Raw genomic sequence first — 25044 nt, 5'->3', positions numbered from 1 at the left:
TATTTCAAAGCCAACGAATTGTTTTACTGATTGATTAGAACTATGTAAAACATAATTCATAGTTTCAAAATCTTCCATTTATATATTGGAAATTAATCTTATTATTGTTACATAACCATTGGCCGTGTGGCTAGACGGCAAGACTTTAGTCATCTAGGTGGGTTATCCAGATGTTTTGTATTCGAGTCCCACAAAGTGGTTACCTATTATATCAGGCTTGTACGGTGTTCAATGAACCTTGGGGTTTACACATTAGGCTTGTACGGTGTTTAATGGACTATGGGGTTTACGCGTTGAGCTTGTAAAATATTCAGTGGATTTTGAAGATTAATTTAGATGCGCACAAGTCGGCTCGAGTAACCTTGTTATCAAAAGAAAACAAAAAAAAGTTTTGTTAAATGTTTAATTTTCTTGGGCGGTTAGTTAATCCCAAAATTGAACAGAAACATTGTATATATATTCATATATTATAGAAATTTTCGTATTCACTTCTTAAGTTTGAGTTTGACACTAGAATTTTGCATTTTTTGGGAAACGAATATGAACGGCTTCGGCTTAGGTTTTGTCGGTGTAAATTTGAGTTGAAAATTGGAACTTATGATGTTTGATAAACAAGTAACAATGACCTTTAATTATGTAAGTTTCTATTGGGGCTTTATTCCCGTGGTAGAATTTTATTATAATGTTAATTTTCTGGAGTTCACTGTATCATGGCCTACAAAATGCACCACCATAAGATAAGAATTATAAATTATGACCTTATCACATCATAATATAGTTTAAGTGTTAATGTTATAGATTAAATTATGGTAAAAGTAATCAAATTCTATTGATTTATACACAGCCGAAAGATCATAAATTTCCATTATTTTAATGAAATCACATTGCTACCACACACCTTCTCCAGGATCTCCTTCAATCAACATCATCATCTTAGATGCTTTTGCATTAATTTAGCAAAAGAAATAGATAAAGTGATATGATATTACACCCAGATAAACAAAACATTAGAGATAAGGTTAAATTAATGAATTGAAACATAATCCAAATTTATAATGCTTCACTTCGTCATGTATAGTGGAATCTGTGGAAACCCACAAAACCCCAGTTCTTTTTACTATAGTGTTGCTAAGTAGGTCTTGATCCATGACATTATCAAATTAATATTATTTATGGGTTTAGTTTAATCTCATTTTTTCTCCACATGATTTTATTTTAATGCCCCCGAATTTTTCAATACATTATCATCGTTTTATAGTACTAGGATGTGCATGATTGAGGAAGGATTAAATCTTGTATTAGTACATTCCACTATGATGTTAACCACCATTGGGTGGCCTAGCGGTCAACTATGACTCTTGAGTGTATTACTCAAAAGGTCTTGAGTTCGATCCACTTTAGTTGTTAATAGGTGTGGTTACTGAGAAGATTTACCCTGTTGTCACTTTCAAGACCTCGAATGATTAGTTCAGGTGTGTCCAAGCTAACTCGGACACCCTCGGTCACTTAAAAAAAGAAAATTGCGAAGTGGGCTAGTTGAGAAACCCACAAAGCCAATCTTAAGAATGGCCAACAAGAGGGGTTTCTGGTATTGTTTGTCATCGTGCATTAAGAATGAGAATGAGATAAACCCATTTCAAAAGTGTTTCTAAAAAACACTTTATGAATGGCTGTTTGCGTGACTAACCCAATCTTAAGATTTTTTTTTTTTTTAATTATTATTATTATTATTATTATTATTATATATGTGGAAACCAAGCGATTCCATGATTAACCACACATTGGCTTCAAAGTGACCAAAATTTTTAGGTCTTTTGCAGAAGCTAATTTGGCTTATTACTAGGTTATATTATAACAAGTTGTTTAATTAGTTTAATTAATCACTTTTTGTGTGGTCCAAAGGGCTAAGAATTACCATTCAATCACCTAAAAGGGGACCAGTATGCCAATAGGAGATGATTCTTTTAGAGTAAACGACTTTTTCCCACCCAAGGTCTGCCTTAATGACAATTTCTCGTCCAAAAAATTTTAAAATGCCACTTTCCCGCTTAAAGTTTATATTCTATTAATATCCAAAATACACTTCACTTTCTCACTCGGTGTTTCGCGATTTACCATAAGCTAGAGTAAAAGAGGTTTTGTAGAGTGAAGGTCAGTGGATTGAATGGTGAGTTCCCATGAGTTAGGGTAAGAGGAGCTTTGTAGAGTGAAAGACAGTGGATCAAATGGTGGCGATTGACTGAATATTCGCCGTCGGAAACTAGCTAAGAAAAGGAAACCCTAACTTTACGGTGATCGGCAATCGACGAGAAATCAGGTATCAGATTAAGAGGGTTTTGTAGAGAGGAGACCGAAAGTTCAAATAGTAGTTACGGAGAGAATTTTTACCATCAAAATTGGTAATAATCGGCTTTGGGTAATAATAGAGTATAAACTTTGGGTGGGAAAGTGTCATTAAGGCAAACCTTGAATAGGAAAAAGTCGTTTACTCATTCTTTTATAGATCAAACCAAAAACTTGCTCATTACTCCAAGAATATTAAATAAATAAATTGATAACCTTTGGATAGCTAAAATAGTCAGGAATATTCAGATTCAATGTCTGGAAAAATTAAAGAGCAAAGATAAGATTAAATTATGATATTCAGAGAAATGTCACATGCTCAATTATTTTCTTTGGATTCTCCTGTTTTCAAACGACACTTGAATTATTAATTAAAATTAATTATATGTACTACCTTTTTAATTAAGCAGTACAAACACGTAGAGTGGCTGTGGTAACTGGTAACCATGACGCCACCTGTCATGATACGTGTCAAAGTACATAGGCTTCGTTTGATTGCCAATTGGGAATACTACTTTTAGTATTCCCAAAAAAGTTAAACAGTAAAATATTCAAAAACTCTAGTTTTTGGGCATACTACTCTCAGTATTATTCAATTTTTTTTTTAAACCCTCTAAATTTGTTAATTTAATTAAATATCCTTAAATATTTTTTAAAAAATTACAAAAACACCCCAATAATCCACATTTACCATATTCTGATCGAAAAATATTAGATCGGTGCACTACCGGCCATATTCAGTCGGTAGTGCGCCATCCTACCAGATTCTGGCCACTACTGTCAGAAAATAGCTGGAATATGATAGGATGGCGCACTACAGGCTGAATCTGGCTGGTAATGCGCCGATCTAGCCTTTTCCGACCAGATTGGCCGTTGACGGCCAGATCTTTGGTCGTAATCAGTCGATAACAACGGCCAACAAATGGTCATTGACGAGCAAATACAGCCAGATCTAGTCATAGATCTGGCCTTTTTCGACCAGATCCACCGTGGATCTGGCCGGAAAAGGACATATCAGCGTAAGACCAGCAAGATCCAACCGGTCATACACCGATGTGGCGACTCCGACTACCCTCCGACGGTGGTAGCCGACTGTCCGTATTTAAGGATAGATTGGAGGTGTTTTTGTTAACTTTTAATATTTTATTATAGGGGTGTTTTATAAATAAACAATTATAAGGGTATTTTATAATTTATAAATCCTACATTTTTAACTTTTTTCAAAAAACATTTTCCAAAAACCTAAAATTTTGAACCAAATGAAGCCGTAGTTTTTATCTCCATGCAAGTGTTTATTAGTTAATTTAATAGTATTTTTTTTTAATATTAGATAAAAAATAGAAAGAACAATATTACACTTATAAAATATTATAAATAATTTTTTCTTATAAATATAACGTATTAGCTTATAATAAATATCATTTATATAATAATAGATGTTGTCAAATCAATTATAGACTATTAAATCATGAATTTTGTCTGCTAAAATACAAACCGATTAATTATGAATTACCAAATCGTGAATTAATCTTTGTTAGAATATAAAGGGTAAACCAAGGATTATACTTTATAGAGTGAGGGGGTGATGATTTGTATATGACGTGGCGATAAGAAAAGATGTTTGTTTTGTGCCGGTATCACGGGTCTGTTACAGAGAATTGAGTAAATTATAATTAAATAAAATGGAGAATCTGGGCCCGCACTAAACTTTTACTCACCACCAGTCCACCACCGCTCTTCAATTACATTAAGCTCTTAGCTCTATGTGGACCCACCCCTCCTCTCCGAAATAACCGCTCCTCTTTCCTCCCTCCCCCAGATTCCTCTCTTATAATTTCATTACAACAACATAAGAGGTCAAGGGATAATGGCCACACTACACGTGAGGAACATGACATGATCAGTGTTTCACCGTTTGTTTTAGATTCTGGTCCCACCCCAAAATCAATTGCCTTTCGTCATGCCCTTCCTCTCTCTTTTTTTTCTTTTGGATGATCAGAAAATCCGATTAGTTTATACGTACTTCAACTAATCATCTAGAGTCTTGAAGTTGACAGTCGAATAAATCTCTTTAGTGACCACTCTATTAACAATCCAAATAAATCAAATTCAGGACTCTTTGAATAATACACCTACATATCCTAGTTGACTCTTCAATTAAATTGTTTCATCAAAATTAATGTATTTAACTGAATAATACACCTACATATCCTAGTGGATCTAGAGTATGTTGAGCCCACCCTCAAATTTTTTTTTCTTTTTATGACAATTTCAACTAAAAACATATAATATGAATATTATATGCTATTACGTTTTATTTTAACCCACTCTAACAAGAATTTCTGGATCCATTACTACTGACCAACTTATGTTGCACCTTAACTAATCTCTTAAGATCCTGAAGTTAACAACCAAGTAAATTTCTTAAGTGGGGATCTAACTTAAAATCTTTTAAATAATATACCCAAAAATCTTAGTTGACCGTTTTCGGTGAGCAATTAACGCTCATATTATTGAATATTGATGCATAAAATAGCATGTGAATGTGGGCAAAATTTCAAAATATAGGGAGGCTTACCCATCAAAGCTTACCAAAATAAGAATACTTAGTCAATGATGAGATGTTCAAGTAGTAAGCGCCACTAATTGGTTGCCGTCACACATCAACACCCACCAATTTGACGCCATCTGGCTAAATCAACGACTAGCATCTACCTTTCTAGTCAAATGGTCAAATTACAAATATTATTGGTTGCGGGTAAAACAAGAACATATGTTGGGTCAAGACTTGTATACGTCGGACACCTCTAGTCTTCGCACATGCCCGCAAGGTCCACTTGGTCTTCATTTTTTAATATTATTAATATTCATTTCTACATTTTTTGGGCATTGACTTTACCCCACCACCACCAACCTAATTGTGTTTTCACTATTACATTCTTCTATTTCGTACGAGAATATACACCTTTCATGTTTTTTAAATTATCATATTTTTCTTTAATATATATTTAAGCACCAACTAATATTCAATCAAGATTCGAGTCCTTTATAATTATATAGACGCGTTTTAAGTCAATAATGCTAATGTGATATTTGAAAACACACCAAAAGGATATAGAGTTAATGACTTTTTCCCACTGAAGTAATGGTTTAATGATATTCAAATTTATATTTCGATAGTGAACATAGAGCAAACTCGGTCTAAGTTATTATAATTTTTGAAGAGTGAAGACTGATGAGTTTTTTGGTAGTGGGATGTTGAATTTTAGTGGTTGGGATTGATTGAAATTTGACTTGGGAGAAGCGGTTACGTAAACTCTAATTGCTTGATTACCGATGATTGACGGGGTCAACAAGAGTAAGACTTTAGGGGTTTTGGTGAGTGATGATTAGAGGAAGAGAATGGTAGTGGTGTGGGGTCGCAACGATGTCGGAATTGAAAACGAAATATAAATTTAGATAATAAAGTGATATTTTAAAAGTTTGTAGATAGAAAAGTGTCATTAAACCATTATTTGGGTGGGAAAAAGTCGTTTACTCATTTATATACTACAAAGCATGTATCCCTACCCTAAAAACAAAAAAAAACAAAAAAAAACCAAAATGATAAAGTCGCCTAAGGTTGTACACCGAATGACGTGGTAAAATCCTGACCGTCTATTAATATTCAGTTAAAATTAATCAATGGTCAATATTTTATCACGTCATTCGGTGCATGAATTCAGTATACTACTTCGGTGACTGTAGTATTACTAAAAAAAAAAAAAAAGCCTTGTTAACAAGTGTTGTTGTGGCTTAAAATTAAATTTTAGAATCCAAGGACTCTACCATCAAGTTACGTTACCGGATAAAGTGTTTGGTAACATGGATTGATTGTGTCGTTGAACTAATAAAAGGGCAGAAAGGTAAAATACTGCGATGGATGAGATAACTTTTTTGAGTGCATGGATTGGCATCATCCTGAGGAGCGACGTGGATATAGGCTATTGGGTTATTGGTGCGTAGAGGAGCGGCGGAGCCCCCCTTGATCCATTTATTCTTGAGAATCTAAAGCGTATTGGGAAAACTCCAAAAGGATAAAGGGTAACCTCGTAATTTCGTGCATGTTAAATACGCAAGCTCTGGCGTCTTACTGAAAGAAAATTTTTATCAAATACTTTACACTGCCCGTTCCGGACTCGACTGAGTGTACCTGGCCCAGGTAACAACCTCCATTACTATATATATATATATATATATTATTTCTTATATATTTTATTGACTAAAATTATTATTTGGTCGTGCACTTTTACATATTAATTTTATAAAATAGTTAATTGTTGACCAATTTCTTAGCAGTTGAACAGTTATCTTTAATAATTGTTTTTATGAAAAGATTTCTACTTACTTAGGACAGTTATAGATACATAATTAACTAGATAAATATTGTTTACGTTATTAATTTTATATATATGTATCTTTAATAATTGTTTTTATGAAAAGATTTTTACTTACTTTAAAAGGAGAACAGTTATAGATATATACTTAATTAGATAAATATTCTTTACGTTATTAATTATATATATATATATATATATATATATATTGTAACTTGAAATGTGAGGATAATTGAGTGTTAAAATAGAGTTAATAGACCTATACTTAGTAGACACATTTTGAGCTTGAAACCCAAGTTGAGTTATTTATTACACCTTCGCAACACGATCTTTATGAATGTTTGAAGTGTCACACCACTTTCGTGTGAAGAGTTAACGACTTTTTCCCAACCCAAATAATAATTTAATGACACTTTTCTATCCATAGGTTTTTAAAATACCACTTTAGTACTCAAATTTATATTTTGATAGCGAATAGAGAGCAAATTCAGTCCAAACTATTGGGGCTTTTGAAGATGGGAGACTGATGAGTCTTTTAGTGATGAAATATTGGATTTCAGTAGTTGGAGGGGCGGCTACATAAACCATAATTGTTTGATTGTTGACAATTGGTGAGGTCAACGAGAGTAGAGTTTGAGGGGTTTTAATAAATGATGATCGAGGAAAAGAATTGTGGTGATGTGAGGTTGTAACGATACAGAAATCAGAAACGAAATATAAATCTAGATAGTAAAATAATAATTTAAAAGTTTACGAGTAGAAAAATATCGTAAAACCATTATTTGGGTTGAGAAATATCAGTTTAGTGGACCGGTAATAGCAAAATAGACTATGTTTGGTAAATTATCTATAACAATATCTACTTACGTGTAGGATACGCGTCAAATAAACAGGCAATTGGGAGTTGTCAACATGGTGGACAAAGTTCAAACGTCGAATTTTAGTTAGAGATTCTCGCGATAAACTCAATATCTCGCAAGTGGCCATTCCCTGTTTTAACCCTCTTTCGGCCGCATCCATTAACTAACACATTTATCACTGGTCCCATTCCTGCCCTTAATGTTTCAACGGTAAACTTAATATAATTTTTATAAATCATATCGCGCCAATGTCTAGGCGACACGTAACAATTAAACGGTAAAGTGACGGGGTTGAGTGAACTACATGGCACGTGACCAACACATGCAGATTCCAATTGTGTATTTCTCTCGGTGTTAACGGAATCTGAAAACAAACGGGCAACTAACTTCTGCTTACGTGGCAGAATCATGTCCGTTTAAGGTATCCAAACGGCGCGGAAACTTCCGCCCACTTTCCTCATCATAATATCAGTGAAATAATCACAATGGGGTCCCAATTTATCGGCGTATTTTAGAAAGAAGCCTTGGGAGAGAAACGCCTAGGAAATGGTCCCACATTCGTAGGCCACGCGGCAACTCGACGCTGATCAACCTAAGGAATCTTATAAACAAAATTAAAATTAAAATATAATATAATAAAAATAAACAAACAGATTCAGTGATCCACCTTTTATGACTAATGGAAAAGCTGAAATAAATATAGAGAAATTCAAAAAAAAAAATGCAGATATTTGAGCGGGCCGAAATAAATGGGCCTGCGGCCCATGAAGCCCAGAACTCACCCCCAACTTCCTATATAAATTGACTCCGCCTTTCATGCAATTCTCGCTCAGTTCCACCTCGTTAGACATCTTCTTTGAAGATTAAACGAAACCCTAGCATCCATTTCACCTCTCTCTTTCTGTGTCTTTCTATTCATTTTAGATTTCCATCCTATTTTTTATCACTTTCCGGGAAAATCTCCGGAGCTCTCTCCCTTCTACTGTCTTTCATTCAACAAAAAGCCAATCTCCAGATCTCATTTATATCAAAACAACCTCCCTTCATTTTCTTTGTATTTCCTCTTCTTTTGTTGGGTTAGTTATTGTGTTCAGATCTGCATGCTTTCTGCATTTCTCGGTGCATAAATCTTTTCTTCATTAGGTTTCATTTCTCTTCTGAAGGTATATGTGGGTATTGCCGCGTATAAGAGGTTAAAGCGGCGGGGCTGTCTTTCCATTGTAATAGATCTTCTACTGTCATCTTTTGAGGGGGTAGCCGGGGCCTCGGCCTCGGCGGGTTTTAAAGCCCCCACCTTTACAAACTGGAGAAAAAAATTCAACCCTAAAACACTAACCCCCCTCATTTTTTCTTTCTTTCTTCTCTAACCCTTTTTTTATTCATCAACCTCGCGGAAGAGGATCATGCCTGCCCTCGCTTGCTGCGTAGACGCTGCCGTAGCGCCTCCTGGCTACGCTGCTTTTGCCTGGGATGGCACGTCCCTTCCCGCTCCGTTCACCGTCCCCACCCCCACCGCCACCATAGAGAGTGATTCACATTGGTCGCCGTCTCACTCGGCGGCCCTCTACAAAATCGACGGATGGGGCGCGCCGTACTTTTCCGTCAACTCATCCGGTAACATGACCATCCGTCCTTACGGTGTGGGGACGCTGCCTCACCAGGAGATTGATTTGCTTAAGGTTGTGAAGAAAGTTTCGGATCCGAAATCAACTGGCGGACTCGGGTTGCAGCTTCCACTTCTTATCCGTTTACCCGACGTGCTTAAGAACCGTCTCGAATCTCTGCAGTCAGCCTTTGACTTCGCAGTACAGACTCAAGGCTACGAAGCCCGTTACCAAGGCGTGTTCCCCGTGAAATGTAACCAGGACCGCTTCGTTGTGGAAGATATCGTCAGATTTGGGTCGCCATTCCGGTTCGGGTTGGAAGCCGGGTCAAAACCGGAGTTATTGTTGGCCATGTCCTGCTTGTGTAAGGGAAACCCGGAATCTCTCTTGATTTGCAATGGATTCAAAGATGCAGAGTACATAAGTCTTGCTTTGCTGGCAAGAAAGCTAGCTCTAAACACAGTGATTGTATTAGAGCAAGAAGAAGAGCTTGATTTGGTTATTGATATAAGCAAGAAACTGAACGTCAGGCCAGTTGTCGGAGTCCGAGCCAAATTGAGGACTAAACATTCGGGTCATTTCGGGTCGACTTCCGGTGAGAATGGCAAATTCGGGTTAACAACTGTTCAGATTTTGCGTGTGGTCAGGAAGCTTGGACAGGCTGGCATGCTGGATTGTTTCCAGTTGCTGCATTTTCATATCGGATCCCAGATACCCACTACGGCGTTATTAACTGACTGCGTTAGCGAAGCTGCACAGATCTACTGTGAACTAGTCCGTCTCGGTGCCAACATGCAAGTTATTGATATCGGAGGCGGGTTAGGTATCGATTATGACGGGTCAAAATCTGGTGACTCGGACGTTTCCGTCGCGTACAGTCTTGAAGAGTATGCAACAGCTGTGGTGCAAGCAATTCGCTATGTCTGTGACCGTAAGAATATCAAGCACCCTGTGCTTTGCAGCGAGAGTGGTCGTGCTATAGTCTCTCATCATTCTATTTTGATCTTTGAAGCCGTTTCTGCTTCTGCCCCATCTGCCCTGGAGATGAATTCCGTTGGTCTTCAGTACTTAATTGAAGGGTTGACCGAAGAGTGCCGTTCTGACTATGAAAATTTGAAAAGTGCAGCATTGAGCGGTGAGTTTCAGACTTGTTTGTTTCACGCTGATCAGTTGAAACAAAGGTGCATTGAACAGTTTAAAGACGGGTCCCTTAATATGGAACAATTAGCCGCGGTTGATGGGTTGTGTGAATTAGTTGCTAAAGAGATTGGTGCGGCAACTGATCCAGTCCGTACATATCATATGAATCTATCTGTTTTTACTTCAATTCCTGATTTCTGGGGGATTGGCCAGTTGTTTCCTATAGTTCCGATTCACCGTTTGGATGAACGGCCAGGAGTGAGAGGGATTTTGTCTGATTTAACCTGTGATAGTGATGGTAAGATTGATAAGTTTATTGGTGGTGATTCAAGCTTGCCTTTACATGAGATGGAGGGGGGTGGTGGTGGAGGGAAGTACTATTTGGGGATGTTTTTGGGAGGGGCTTATGAGGAGGCCCTCGGAGGAGTCCATAACCTGTTCGGTGGCCCAAGTGTTGTACGTGTTTCGCAGAGCGATGGTCCTCACAGCTTTGCTGTGACTCGTGCTATGCCAGGCCCGTCTTGTGGGGATGTCCTCCGAGTGATGCAGCACGAGCCCGAGCTCATGTTCGAGACCCTCAAGCATCGCGCAGAAGAGTATTGTGGTGACGGTGACACTGATGATGATGACAGTAATAATAATAATAACTCTAATTCTGCTTTAGCTAGCAGTCTTGCTCGCTCCTTCCACAACATGCCTTACCTCGTGGTGCCGGCTTCTTGTTCTTTGACCGCTATCAATAATGGCGGAGGGTTTTACTATTGCAACGAGGATGATTACAGTGCTGTTGTTGATTCTGGTTCTGGTGAGGACGAGCAGTGGTCTTATTGCTATGCTTGATCAAATTGATGATGATGTCTCTGTGGACTATATGTCCCTTTTTTTTTTTTTTTTTCCCTTAAATTTTAATTTTCATGGTTCTATTTTTATCTTGTAGTTTTCATTTGCAAAAGATGGAAGCATGCAGTTGAACATTGAAATCTTTTGCATTTTCTTTCTGAAGAAGAAGGGATGGGGAACTGAATCCACCCTTCTGTAAATTCGGGATCTTTGTTCCCTCTTTCATTTTTTAATGTCTCAGTGTAGTAGACTTGATATAACTGAATGGTTAGTTGATGATGTTGCTTTTCGAAAATATGAATTGCTTTTTTCTCTTTATTCAATTTTGATACTCTGTAGGGCCTTGGATTGTGTTCTGCAGAAAAAAAATTAAATGCAAATAGGGTCAGCCTTTTGCGGAAAAAAGGCTCATGAAATCATTCTTGTGGGGTCTTTTTGTCTTACATTTTGTCTTTAGTTAACCGGTTTGGCGTGCCAAGTTGGAGGGAGGCCCAAGGGAGGTTCTGCTAGCTGCTATTTTCCCAGTCATGAACCGTATCTGGGTGTCAATTACGATGTGCTTGAATATTTCATGCTTTATCAGCACTGACTTGTTTTAAAATACGGTTAGCTAATATATCTTGGATGGTTCTCTCAAATGGTATCACGTTTTTTGACCACAATTTTGTGGGCTTTTTGTTCAGCCTCAGGACCTCTTGTGGTCAAGATTGGATGCTGTTATTATGATGATATGTGAAGAATGGTGTTTCTTACTTGTGGAACACAACGAGACTTTAAATTTGTTTAAAGATTATGAAATAATATAACCTCCCTCGACAAAATAAAGGATATTAGCAGTGACCCACATCAGTCATTGTCAAACTAGATGAATACATGAACCAGATACTGAATAATCCATCCATAAATATCTAAAGTTTTGTTTGGTTTGTTATTTTGGATAGGATTTTAGAAATAATATTGGATAGTTGAATATGGTGATTATTAATAAAAAAAACATGATAGTTTTGTTAATTTAACTAAACATCCCAATATATAAAATTTTTTAAAATGACAAAAAACATCTCCACCCACTCACAGTGTCAGATTCCCGTCACCACCGTCAGAATCTGGCGTTACGATGCAGACTGTTGGATTTGGTTGGATGTACATCGATCTGGCATTTTTCGGTTATATTCACCATATTTTTCAGTTGTTAGGGTGTTTTTGTAATTTCTAAAAAAAAAAATTTGATGGTATTTTGTTAAATTAATAAATTTATGAGGGTTTAAAAAAATTAAATAATATAGAATAATATCTTGAGAATAAGTCATTTTTACTATTTAATTTTATTGGGAATACTAATAATAGTATTCCTAAGAGTGAACCAAACGGACCTTTTATGAGATATTATTCGACAAGGATGAATGAACAACTCTTCCCTACCCAACATTCAATGTAGAATCTCAAAACATCCCACTAATTAATTAAACTAGTTAATACACACAAGAGCCAGCCACCTTCTACGAATGGAATGACTCTTCAACATTATTCCCAGACAGAGCTGGTCTGCAATAGTGTAAATTCTTGGTCTTTGTTTTACAGAATATATGAACAAAAGTTACCCGTTTACTTTCCTTTTATAATTTATTAAATAATATTGACACCTTATCTTAAAGAGAAAAGAGTGAGAGATAACTCATGGAATAATGAAATTGGCATAACCAGTGTGGAAAATTTATAGCTAGGTTGAACGATGTTCCCTACTTTATTTTTGTTCATTCATGGATTCACTATTGACTAAAACAAAACTTGTGTTCTAAGTGTATGCAGAAGTAATATGAATAAGTTTACTCTTGTTTCTTTATATAAAGAATATATTGCAGGAATCTCCCTTTTTCAAATATCATTTTGACGATATTTCTCTTTATAAAGCTCTGTTATGCCTGAAAAAGTAGGGTTGACGCAGAGCCCGATCAGCGTAAATGGTCAGAGTCTAGGCAGATCTTACAGCTGTTCAGACGCAGCCACGTCGCATGCTGGCTTGAGCAGCATGCTCTTGCCAGTGTAGTGGGTGCGCGCCAGACTGACGAAAGAATGGAGGTCGTCCACGTGTCCAACCCCTGTACCAAACGAGAAAATCACTCGAGTGGGTGAGCAACGAGACGCAAAGAAGGATTTGCACGGTGTCTGTCCCCATTTTATGGATTCTGTAATTATTACTCCAATACATCCTACTATAAATAGAGGGCTCCTCTCCCGTTTGTGGGAGGGGCTCATTTTCACTATGCAATAGCTAAATTCTTTCTGTAATAGCTTAATCTCTCCTCTGTAATCATTTGCAAGTCAGCTCGCTGAATGCGACCTAACACTCCATATTAATACAATATCAGTGGACGTAGGAGTCACTTGCTTAAGCATCCGAACTACTTTAAAACACTGTTTCTTCACCCATTATTCATTTCACTACTCCCATTCGCGTGTGTCTTCTGGACCCGCTCAACATTTCACACGTGCATTTAGTTGGTGTCAAAATCATGCATCAACAAGCTCCAATTTCTGTCACCTTCATTTGTGAAATTTTGTTTTATGTCTGCCACCAGAACTTCATAATGTTTGAAGAATTCAATAATTCTGTTGTGTGTTAAATCAAAGAATATGTCCAAGTTTGATAAAATGGTTAAGGTATATATACCGGGAAGATGGAAAAATCAAAAGAAAAAAATCAATTAGCTCTGTGTCCTTTCACCCCTTTTGCAGGATAGATCAGAGCTGAGAATATACCTTTGTTCTCATGTAGTGACACTTTGTTCTAATACGAATCACCCAGTAGTATTAGCTTCTTGAGCAAGTTTAGCATAAACTTCATGCCCTCTGGCCTTAACATTAATAGTCTTATAGTTTCATCATCACCATCAATTTTGGGTAGCTGAAGCTGCATTTCAGTCTGAGTTTTGCATACTTGAACTGAAATGCAGAACAAGACTTCCGTTTCTAATTAGAACTCGAAACGATCTTGTCTACTGTTTTTCAAGTAAAAAAAGGATTATTATTATGCTCCACCTTTTTCTTTTAGATTGTCAAAAGTAATGCTATTATTAATGTGAGGCCTGCAATAATCTGCTTCATTGAAAGCAAACTCCAGAATAAATTTTCCACCACCCTCTAGGATTTGGCATTGATCTTATGTTTTGTTCTTCGCAGATAAGAGCATTGCACAAAGATTATCATGGCAGTCATGATCAACCTACTTTAGTCTCAAGAACAGTAATATTTTTGGCAAGAGAGGAATAACATTAGCATATTTACTGAGATGATGCTAGTGACACTTGGCTGGACTAGATCATGATGTTTCACATCGCTTCTTCGTCGCTTGTCATATCCGAGACAATTCGATTGCTTTCGAAAGTGATGGTATATAGAGATGGAAATGGGCTCGATGTTTCCAGGTACCCGGCCCGGCTTGGCTCGAAAAGATCGGGATTTACCTGATGTTCGTGAGCTTGGGCTTGTGAGGTACGAGCTGGGCCTGGGTATGTCTTCAGGCCCGGCCCGATAATTTTGGTATTAATTATACTAAATTACTCTTATACTATATATTTAATTACAAGATTGTCCTACATATATATACTCATTTTTCCCAAATCCTACATGGATGGATGGATATACTTTGTGGAAAGTTATTGATATATTTGGTGAGTATTAAAAAATAAATTATATTAAAAAATTGTTTATAGAATTAAAAAAAAAATGAAATTTATTAATATTTAAAAATTCACATTATAAAAATGGGCAGGCTTGGGCCGGGCCTAAGGTTACAAAAAGCCCATCGAGCCGGGCTTGGCATTTACTTGTGATACCCGTGACGGGCTTGGGCCTTTGTTATGAGGTCGGGCTTAGGCTTGGGCCAAGGGGTACCCAGTCTCAGCCCGGCCTATTGCCATCACTATTGGTATCCCTTTTCCTGATAGAATTAAAGACTGATATTGTGGTGAAGCCTGAGAATTCAATGACAAAGTTAAAATGTTCAAGTGGATTCATAATGGGGTTGTATACTTGTATCATGCAGCTACATTTTGCAGCATGGTAGTAATAAAAATTTGAGAACAGATGAGAAAACTCTTGTTTAATACATTAAGAGCTCTAGTATTTGTTCAAGTAACAAATGGTAAACAAAATTTTGGAATTCCTGTGAAGATGCAAATGCAGATGTATGTTTTAGCAGAAATTTTTTTCCACTCTTCATCTGATAGCAATAACAGTGTAAGCAACCACCACTGGGTGGTCCAGTAGTTAACTAGGACTCTTGGGTGTATTATTGAAGAGATCCTGAGTCCAATTCACCTGGATTGCTAATAAGGGTGGCTACTAAGGGGATTTACTCGATTGTCAACTTTAGGGTCCCGAAGGATTAGTTGAGGTATGTATAAGTTGACCCGGACACCTCCGACAACAAAAAAAAAAAAATTGACAGTGTGAGCAAATCTCAAACAGTATGTAAATGGGCCAAATATTGATGGAGTCCATCTAGTAAAACCTAAGTGGGCCCCATGCGGGGCCCAAAATCCCGGGCCAAATATTGAAGGAGTCCATCTAGTAAAATCCTAAGTGGGCCCCATGCGGGGCCCAAAATCCCGGGCCAAATATTGAAGGAGTCCATCTAGTAAGATCCTAAGTGGGCCGCATACCGGGCCCAAAAGCCCAGGCAATCCGAAACAGACGTGGCGGATAGCAATGTGGCGTGCACAATACGTACGTAAGCGCATCTTAGTAATTGTTCAATACTGCATCTCTCTCAGATCAAACTCTAACCACAACGGCTTCTCTCTCCCTCTCTCCGGTTAGGTTTTTACGATTCTTCGCTTAGTTTCGTAAAATTAACGTACTCTCTATTTTTATATTCTCTAATTTCCCTGTATTCATACGCTGACGGCATTTAATTGAGTTCTAATTTAATCTAATTCAATTAAACAGTCGGTTTTGTTCTAATACAACTTATTATTGTTTGGTTGCCGAGAAAATTCCGTGAAAGTTAAAATTGACATGGAATGAAAGTTTTGTTTTGTTTTGTTTTGTTTTTTTTTTTTTTTAAAGAATCGGCGATTTTCTTTTCTATCAAGTAATTGTTGTATAGCTTGAGTTGGCTCAGTTTCCAAGTAATTAACTCTTCACATTCAATATTCAAAATTTCTCTTTTTCTCAGCTGCGGAATAGGGGATTTTATTTTATGAATATTGTGTTTGGATATTATCGTTAACAGTGAGTTTTATTTTTTTTATAGGTAGCTGGAAGGTTGATATATTAACGTTTTTTTACTATTATACAGGATCGAAAATGGTATGCTTCTAATTTATGCAATTTATTTCTTATGTTGATTGTTGTAACAAGCTGCTTGGAATAATGCTGTAGAGTTTGATGATTGTTGATGTGCTATGTTATATTTTCTTTGTATTTGAAGAACTTATTTTGTTGTTTAATGTTGGTGTTCAGTTGATTGTGAGACAGTATGTTAATGAGTGGTGTTGATTTAGGTTATTTCAATTTTTATGTATTTGAACATGAGTTTCTGATTTACAACTTCGAGAGCGGCTACTTCAATTCTTTCAATCTTGTCTAAACCCATACTTATCATTGAATTCATGGCAGTCAGATCCTCTTTGATGATTTGTACCTATCTCAGCACTGGACTTCTTTTGTTGTTTTGTACTTTTAAACTGAATAAAAAACCTCTATGCACATTTCTTTGTTTTGTTAATTGTCTGGGTAAGATTCAGACCTTTGAGTTATGCCAAATCTTTTGCCTGTGAACATCATGAATCCAGTTCTATTAGAATACTTTTTACTTTGACTTGTTGCTGTCTCCATGTCTTATTGTTTTTTTTTTTTTTTTTTTTTTTTTTAAAGAATGTTCTAGCTGAAGTCATGTGCATAATGTCATGAGCAACCAATTCCTCATTGCATCCCTATCCTCTCCATCATTGGGTTGCTCAGATTTTATATTTCACATGATGGAAAGAGTAGCCAACTAATTTAAGGAGAAATTTTTTTAGAGATGCATCTATATACTTGGAGAATTTATCCATGGAACTGTAATGGTTACAATGTGGAGACTTAAAGCAAATTAAACAAAATACTGCTACTTGTTAGTTTTTTTCTTTTCACAACTATATTTCACCAAGAATTCTTGTTTGCTTTATCATCATGTAGCATGGTAGAGAGTAATATGTTAATACGTTTAGTGCTTATTTTTGAAGTAGTTGAATGTGTTTTTCCTTCTTTTTTGGGTCATGTGGAATCCTATGTATCATAAATATAGATGTATTGATTCTTCTATTATTGTTCTTCACTTTGTTGGTGTTGATGTTGTAGTTTTTCGATGGATATGGATATCATGGGACCTCATTTGAGCAGAGTTATAGATGTTACCCTGCATCTTTTATTGAAAAGGTTGGAAATCCTATTTCATCTTGTCCCTCTTGAATTTGCTGATAACTTTATGATGTTATTAGTTCTACAAATTGTTTTTGCAGAACACCTGTATAATTTTATTTGTTAAATTCTTTTGGTGCTTTTTCTTAATGATTCTAATTTCCTTTTTTCTTGACCATGCTGCAGCCACAAATTGAAAGTGGTGATAAAAGTGAGTCTTTCAATTGTTGTGCTTTTAGCTTCTAGATGTTTCTTTCTCTTAACGCTTTCCTAATCTCTTTTTTATTCTGTTTTTCAGTTATAATGCCTCCCTCAGCCCTTGATCGCCTTGGTTAGTTATTTTAGATGCATTTCTTTTGGGCTTTGATTCACTTACGGTTGTTTATCCAAATTTTCACGAGTCATGATCTATATCTATAATGCTAATGGTAGACACAATCTTGCAGCATCTTTGCATATTGATTATCCAATGTTGTTTGAGCTTCGGAATAATAATGCTGAGCGAGTCTCACATTGTGGGGTTCTGGAGTTCATTGCAGAAGAAGGCATGATCTATATGCCATATTGGGTAGGCTGGAAAAAGTGTTTGCGCATTTACTTAGAATATTTTGAGTGATTTTCTGTATTGTTCATTGTAGCTGGCAAAGACCTCTTCTAGTTATTTAATATCAATTGTTTTGGTTTGATTTTTGTTATTTAGATGATGGAGAATCTGCTCCTCCAAGAGGGTGATATTGTACGAGTGAAAAATGTTACACTTCCCAAGGGAAAATATGTTAAACTCCAACCTCACACAAAGGACTTTTTGGATATTTCTAACCCCAAGGCCATGTAAGTACATTGTATTTTATTTTCAGTTGCTAGTTTGGATGAGAGGTAGTAAGGTAGTAAAGAATTGTTAAACTTTGATGCTTTGACAAAAATGGGAATTCTCCATGTGAAAATCATGTTGTTGTCCTTTTACAGATGCTTGTGTTCTTAAGAAGCTGCTTTCCATGTCCTTTAATTTGCTGTTCCTGTTGTGTATCATAGTGAATTTATCTAACCTTGATGTGCCTGCATCTGCCAATCCCTTTAATATTTTGTGGTTTTTAGTCATGCCTTTGAAAGATATATATCTTATTTATTGTTTTTGCATCTTTCTTCTTCAGCTTGGAGACAACACTAAGGAATTATTCCTGCTTGACCACTGGGGACAGTATCATGGTTGCGTATAACAATAAGAAATATTACATTGACATTATAGAGACAAAGCCTTCTAATGCAATCACCATCATTGAGACAGACTGTGAGGTGGATTTTGCGCCACCCCTAGATTACAAGGAACCTGAAAGGCCTATTGCATCTGCTTCTGGAAAGGCAACATCACAAGGTGAGAATTTGTTAATACCTTCCCAAGTTGTTTCTGTCATTATCATTTTTTTTCCCCCCCTCTTTTTATGTTCAATTATGCTTCTTATTTTTATGAAGAGTTTACACATTATACAGGATTAAAACAATTTTCAAACTTCTCTTTGTTTTTAGTTGTTTTGCTTAAAGTGATTTCTGTCCTACATCCTAGCATATCAGAAATGAGATTTTTATGCACTGTCATTTGCCAAGTTATCCTGTATAAAGATTTGATCATGGTTAGTTGAACTCACTTCCTTGCTGATTGTGGATCTGTTGTGGGAGAGTGAAATTTCTTTTTCTTGTGGTTACTTAGGAGTCCCTTTAAAATTTGTTGTGAGATATTGATGGACAGTGATTAAACCATCTCTTTTCTTTCTGCAGTTGAGGAGGCTTCTGTGGAGACTGAACCAAAATTCAGCCCTTTTACTGGATCTGGGAGGCGTTTGGATGGGAAACCTTTGGCATATGAGCCTCCACCAGTTTCTTCCTCAGTGTTTAAGGATAAGCAACCTGCCGTTGCTAATAGTAGTGGAAAACCTTCTGCAGGCTCTAGTTCACAGAGTGCCGCAAGCCAAACTCAAGGAAAACTTGTGTTTGGATCAAATGCAAGTCGGGCTCCCAAGGAAACACAAAAGGTATTCTTTGTTTTAGCAATCTTTATTATTTTTCTATCAGTTTGGTTACCATCACTCAGCTATAACTGAATTCCGAAAAAACAATGGAACGGAACACTGGTATGAGCTGCTAAGCAATTTTGTTTTATACCATACAGGAAGCTGGAAAAGAGAAAAAACCGGAGGAACCCAAAAAGAAAGAAGAGCCAAAGTTCCAGCCCTTTACTGGGAAAAAGTACTCACTGAAGGGTTGATTGATTTATTTATCAGATTTCTTTCAATTTAATCTTCCTTGTTCCTTCCGGCTGAAGGAAAAATTACAGAACTAAAATGATCTGGATGTTGTATCATGGAAAATGCAGACTTTAGGCCATCATGTTACACTGAAGAAAAAGAGAATTTATGTTATATCATATCCTGTTTGATTATGAATCATTGAAATACCTGTTTAGAGGAGGGGAAAAAGAAGATTCAAATCTTTGCAATTTGTGCCATTTGCATACACTTACATGAAAAGTTTTAAGGTTCATCCATTTAAGCACTTTTTTCTCTTCATCCTTATAATAACCAATATGATTGATAGCTTTAAAATCAAGTATGTGGTTTGGGTAATACTATATTGACCAAACGCACGTAACGTTTATCAGAAAAGTTAGAAAGAAGTATTTATCGATCTGTCTTTATTCTTATTTATATTGATTTCAAGCAATGTTGAGGAAATTTACAGGGAAAAAGTGTTTTCATTTGCTGTAGATATGAGCATAATAGTGTTCTTAAAAGAATAATACAAACAAAAACTACCAAAAAAAAATAAATAATAAAAGGCCCTCTTGGGTAGACGACAATGTAACATCAAACTCTCTGTCTTGTGATACTGTGGAAGATTAAGACTCTCTAACCAAAAAAATAAACAATGTTGATGCTATGAGTTACATATGCTCCTTTCAAGAGAGAATGGCTTTGAGTGCATCCTTCACATAGGGGTATTTGAATGAGAAACCCAATTCTTTGGCTTTAGCAGGCACCACTCTTTGCCCGTCTAGAACCTGCAAATCAATGAGATAATTATGGTTTGAGGACAAAAAACTTACTCAAGAATGAAAATGTGAATGACATAAAAGAATTAAAGGCCAGAAAAAAGTAGTCTTACCACTGTAGCACCTTCTCCAAGAACAGCCTTCAGGGCAAAGTCCGGCACAGGCAGCCATGAAGGTCGCCCCATGACATTGCCCAGATGGTCACACATCTCTGATAATCGAACAGGGTTTGGTGCAGTTCCATTGATAACTCCTAACATTTAACCCACTAAAACTGAGTTCAATTATTGATAATTTTGTAAATCTTTCTACTATTTTGCAACTAGCAAACTAAAACAGAAGTGATTTGAAAAAAAAGAACTTTAGGCAAGAAAATTGGTTTCAATCCCACATTCATGAACTTGAGTCAATGATCATTACCTTGATAAGATGGATTTGATAGAGCTTCATATATTAGGTTCACTATGTCGTCCAAGTGAATCCATGAAAACCTACGCAATTGGAAGAATAAGCGACTCTTTTAAATTATGGAGAAGGAATGTGGAGACAAGATACGGATTAGAACCATATCCAAGCAGTCTCAAAAAAATATATTTAAGAAAGAACTTTTTTTTATCAGCATTTAGGAATGCCTTTCTGGTGCAAAATCAAAGCATTTTCTATTTATCTCCACAAAGCTTATCATGGTGCCGAGGAAGACACAGTAATTACCATTGTTTGCCAGAACCCAAAGGTCCGCCAGCAAACATCATGAAAAGAGGGATCATCTTAGCTGCAGCAGACAAAATATTGACGTACTCAGATAGCATCAGAAGTAAGAGTATATTGTCAGAAACTATAGATGCATCTATATAAAAATTTTCCCACTTAGACTAGATAAATGCAAACCCATCTGGATGAGACAAACAAAAACTTAAGCAGACCAAATAAAATCAAATTTCAGACAATTGAAGCAGCATCTTCCTCATATTTATTAGTTGACACACAAAACTTGAATGGCAGAACTCAGGTGGTGAAAATTTAAGAAGTCCCGTAAGCCTGACTAGATTGGTCATAACTCAGACACTAATTTAGAATCATCAGCTAAAAATTTAGAAAAAGAAATAAAAAGATAAGACCTAAAAGATAAGCCATACCTAAAGCACCACCGTCTTTACCAAGAACAACGCCAATGCGAATAAGTGCTAATCTTACATCCTTGTTCACTTTTAGGGCTGTCCCTTCCCACTCTCTACAGACCTGAAGATATGTGTTGTGTTAGTGGAATGCATGAATATTGACAACATTGGTGTTTATGCATGTGTAAACAAAGTTGGAGATTTTGTGTCATGGCTTTGAAGCTAAAGAAAGCATAAACTTCCCATCATGATTAGTCAATTATGTCACTTTGTAGAAAGTTGTTAGCAGCTAACAAGCTTTTAGCATGTAAAGGGTTGGGCCTCAAATTAGTTGTTTATGATTTTCATGTCTACAAAACAATTGCTAACCTTCTTTTCCAAAGTCACACCTCCATTAGCAGTCCCCTCAAGAAACAACAATTTAAAAAGACACAATAGACTGAGACATTACCAACATGCCTTGATTGAAATTTTATAAACACGATATAATCATCTATAGATATTACAGAAATCAAACTCTTACCTCGGCCAAGTAATCATTTCCTGATGGGCTACCCTCATCAAATACTTGTGTTTCACTGGATCCTACACATTTAAAAATATAATAAATAAATAAGATAAGGAAATATAAACAAACCATCAACTTCAACACCTGATAGATAAAGGATTTAAGAAAATTTAATTGAAGAATCAGAGTAGTTTAGGTTGACATGTGTTAAGAATATCTCACACTAAAAATATTTCACCATTGGCATGACCATTTATACTAAAGTTAGGTCTTTACATCTTGGCTAGAACTTTTGGGTTGGTTATGACTAACATGATATCAAAGCCAAGATTTGCAAGTCTGTAATCCATAATGCTGTTTATTTGTTTTCAGGTTTGAAGCTCCAGTCGTAGAGCCTGCATGTGTTGGGGGTTTTGGGGAGGGTTGTTGGAGTATGTCACATTTGTTAAGTTCACCATATGGTATGCTGGTTATACTGTGAGGGCCTTCATCTATTAGCTTAGCTTTGAAGATTCGAGTTGTCAAACAAAATGCTAATCAAAGGAGAAAATTGTATGTTGGAAACAAACCATAGTAACCAACAGCTGTTGCGCTAACCAACACAGATGGCCGAACTCCTTCTGGTGACCCATTAATTAATTCTACAACCTTCCAAATTAGTTAAAAGTCAAGTGAACACAAAGGAAATAAAAGATATAAGAGTAAAAATTGTAATAAATAAATAAATAAGGACCTTTGAGGTCACTCTAACCCTGCTTCCCTTGATCTCTTTCTTGATCTGTAATACACAATCAGAGAATAAACTCCACAGCTTATAAGAATAAATAACAAAATATGTCATCTAATGTTCTCATGGTGGTCTTTTAGTTCACTTCCGTCAAATTCATCCCATGTTCACTACTAACTACCAAGTGACCTTGCACTGCTTACCTCTGAGGACCATCTTGTACTTATAGGCATTCCAGCTAAATTTACGACAGCAGTAGAACCCTGAATACAGTCTTTCCACTCTGGCTCCTCCGCAATGACAAGTCCAGGAAAGACTCTGGCTACAAATTCCAGCATGCAACACAAAAGATCAAGGAGCAAGATTTATAGAAGAATCACTTGTTTCAGAGTCTCCAAAAGCATAAAAGGTTTATAATCTGAATTTGTTAGACAATTTGTTGAAGTTTATGGAAATCAAAATTATATATGAATGCTGCAAAAAATAGAACATAAAGAAGTCTATATTTTTCCAATTACATTTGGTTTCAAAATGCAACCACTAACCAGTGGAAACTAGCTTTATTGAAAGAGAAGTTTAACAAATTAAGCTTCATAATCAGTTCTTTTTGATTAAATTTGTGCAGAAAATTGAAAGTATTCATTACCTTCTTACCGGGAAAAATTAACTGAGCTTTAAATCTTGAGCGTGTCAAGACACGAACTTGGTGATTATCTGCATTCCAAAACGGATTAAGAAAATCTACTTTAGCCAATCTGATGTATGGTTGCTTCATGACCACAAACATATAAATACAAGTTTTGGCTTTTGTAACTATGAATAGATGGAGAGAGAAGAACCTGCTTGCAGTCTTTCCACTAATCTTTTACCTATGAAGCCCGTAGCTCCTGTTACTGATACAGTCATCTGGGACAACCACCAAAATGTCAACAAAATCTCCAAGGCACCAGCCATTCTACATGACAGTCTCAAACATAAATTAATCATGATTAAAACTTTCTTAACCACAGAAAAACACTATCCTTCATCATCATTGCCATACCTCATTCATAGCATGAAATTCTACTCTAAAAAGGCTTAATAAAATATCCCTGTTAATCAAAAAAAGACTAAAGCAATTCTAATAATGACTGGCAAATAGTATTCAATTTCAAGTGCCCATTTGGCAAATATTGCCCAAATTTTAATTTTTGGAAGTAAAACAAAGGATATGAATAGCACACTGATTCAAACAAGATAAAACAATGACTGTAAACGTTCCATTTTTTCTCTATCGAACAAAGTACTAAAGTTGGATAATTAAAAATAAAGTAACAGTTTTGAGAGCAAAAGCAGAGAACTTGACAATGTAAACCATTTCAATCAATGGTTAAACTCAAAAAAGTAAACATTTTTACCTTCTGGGTTTGGTCAGCATTAGCACACCAAACTCTGAATCTCTTAGTCTCACGCCTCTAAAGAAACCATCAGCATCAGCATTACATAAGCAAACAATTGAAGACCAACAAACAAAATTTTTCAAAACACGAAACAAAAACAAAAAGCTATATATTAAAATCGAAAAGTTGTTCGGTACTGACAGACAAGTTTTGAGGAATGTGCAGAGAAGGAGAGATGGAGTGAGCCCACGCCAATGTACTAACTCTGCACATAACTTCCATAGTTTTGAAGACGGGATTCTTGAGCTTTCAAGTCCAGTTTTATGAGTGGTGAAAGTGATGAAGATAATAAAGCACAGAAATTATGTTCTCAAAGCTTTCTACGTTTATGGTTCAGAGCCACACTCAACTAACTACCCATATCCGTCACCCATTCTTTGTCCAACTCTAAAATCAACACCAACGCTCATTTGGCTAATATCAGCCGCCGGATTCGGGGCTGCTTTAAATTATGGCCGTATGATAATCCTGCTTCAATATTTTTTTTTTTTTTTTAACTGTTTTTGGCACGAAGCCACTAATACTACACAACTTCAACAACCGTCATTAACTGGGTTGGGCCTACGTGTCATTGGCCAGCCCAGCCTAGCCTATCACAGCTCAGCCCAGCCCATGTAGCTAATAGACTGGTACTCTTATGA

The 25044-nt window shown here is 36.3% G+C and overlaps 3 protein-coding genes across 3 annotated transcripts; 2 read left to right on the top strand and 1 right to left on the bottom strand.

Moving 5' to 3' along the window:
• The first annotated feature begins 8417 nt into the window (after positions 1-8417).
• Positions 8418-11312, top strand: LOC116143727 (arginine decarboxylase). Its single transcript, XM_031429161.1, has one exon. It carries the CDS (start codon positions 8983-8985, stop codon positions 11161-11163), a length of 2181 nt encoding a protein of 726 aa, XP_031285021.1. The 5' UTR covers positions 8418-8982; the 3' UTR covers positions 11164-11312.
• A 4593-nt stretch (positions 11313-15905) lies between these two features.
• On the top strand, positions 15906-20009 carry LOC116143798 (ubiquitin recognition factor in ER-associated degradation protein 1). Its single transcript, XM_031429256.1, has 10 exons — positions 15906-15979; positions 16421-16476; positions 17509-17586; positions 17755-17779; positions 17867-17899; positions 18015-18136; positions 18269-18399; positions 18720-18940; positions 19342-19595; positions 19733-20009. Exons 2-10 carry the CDS (start codon positions 16474-16476, stop codon positions 19826-19828), a joined length of 963 nt encoding a protein of 320 aa, XP_031285116.1. The 5' UTR covers positions 15906-15979; positions 16421-16473; the 3' UTR covers positions 19829-20009.
• A 395-nt stretch (positions 20010-20404) lies between these two features.
• LOC116143676 (epimerase family protein SDR39U1 homolog, chloroplastic) lies at positions 20405-24772 on the bottom strand. Its single transcript, XM_031429118.1, has 13 exons — positions 24545-24772; positions 24362-24418; positions 23804-23870; positions 23619-23678; positions 23168-23286; positions 22971-23015; positions 22807-22885; positions 22253-22314; positions 21748-21850; positions 21323-21383; positions 21032-21102; positions 20725-20864; positions 20405-20620 (listed from the first exon to the last, which is right to left on the bottom strand). The coding sequence occupies exons 1-13, from the start codon at positions 24623-24625 to the stop codon at positions 20519-20521; spliced, it is 1047 nt and encodes a 348-aa protein (XP_031284978.1). The 5' UTR covers positions 24626-24772; the 3' UTR covers positions 20405-20518.
• Between the last annotated feature and the right edge of the window lie 272 nt (positions 24773-25044).

The sequence above is a fragment of the Pistacia vera genome, unplaced genomic scaffold (genome assembly GCF_008641045.1).
Source record: "Pistacia vera cultivar Batoury unplaced genomic scaffold, PisVer_v2 Contig432, whole genome shotgun sequence".
Lineage (NCBI taxonomy): Eukaryota > Viridiplantae > Streptophyta > Magnoliopsida > Sapindales > Anacardiaceae > Pistacia > Pistacia vera.
Note: the sequence above shows the minus strand (reverse complement) of the source record. Positions and strands in the feature narration are given on the sequence as shown.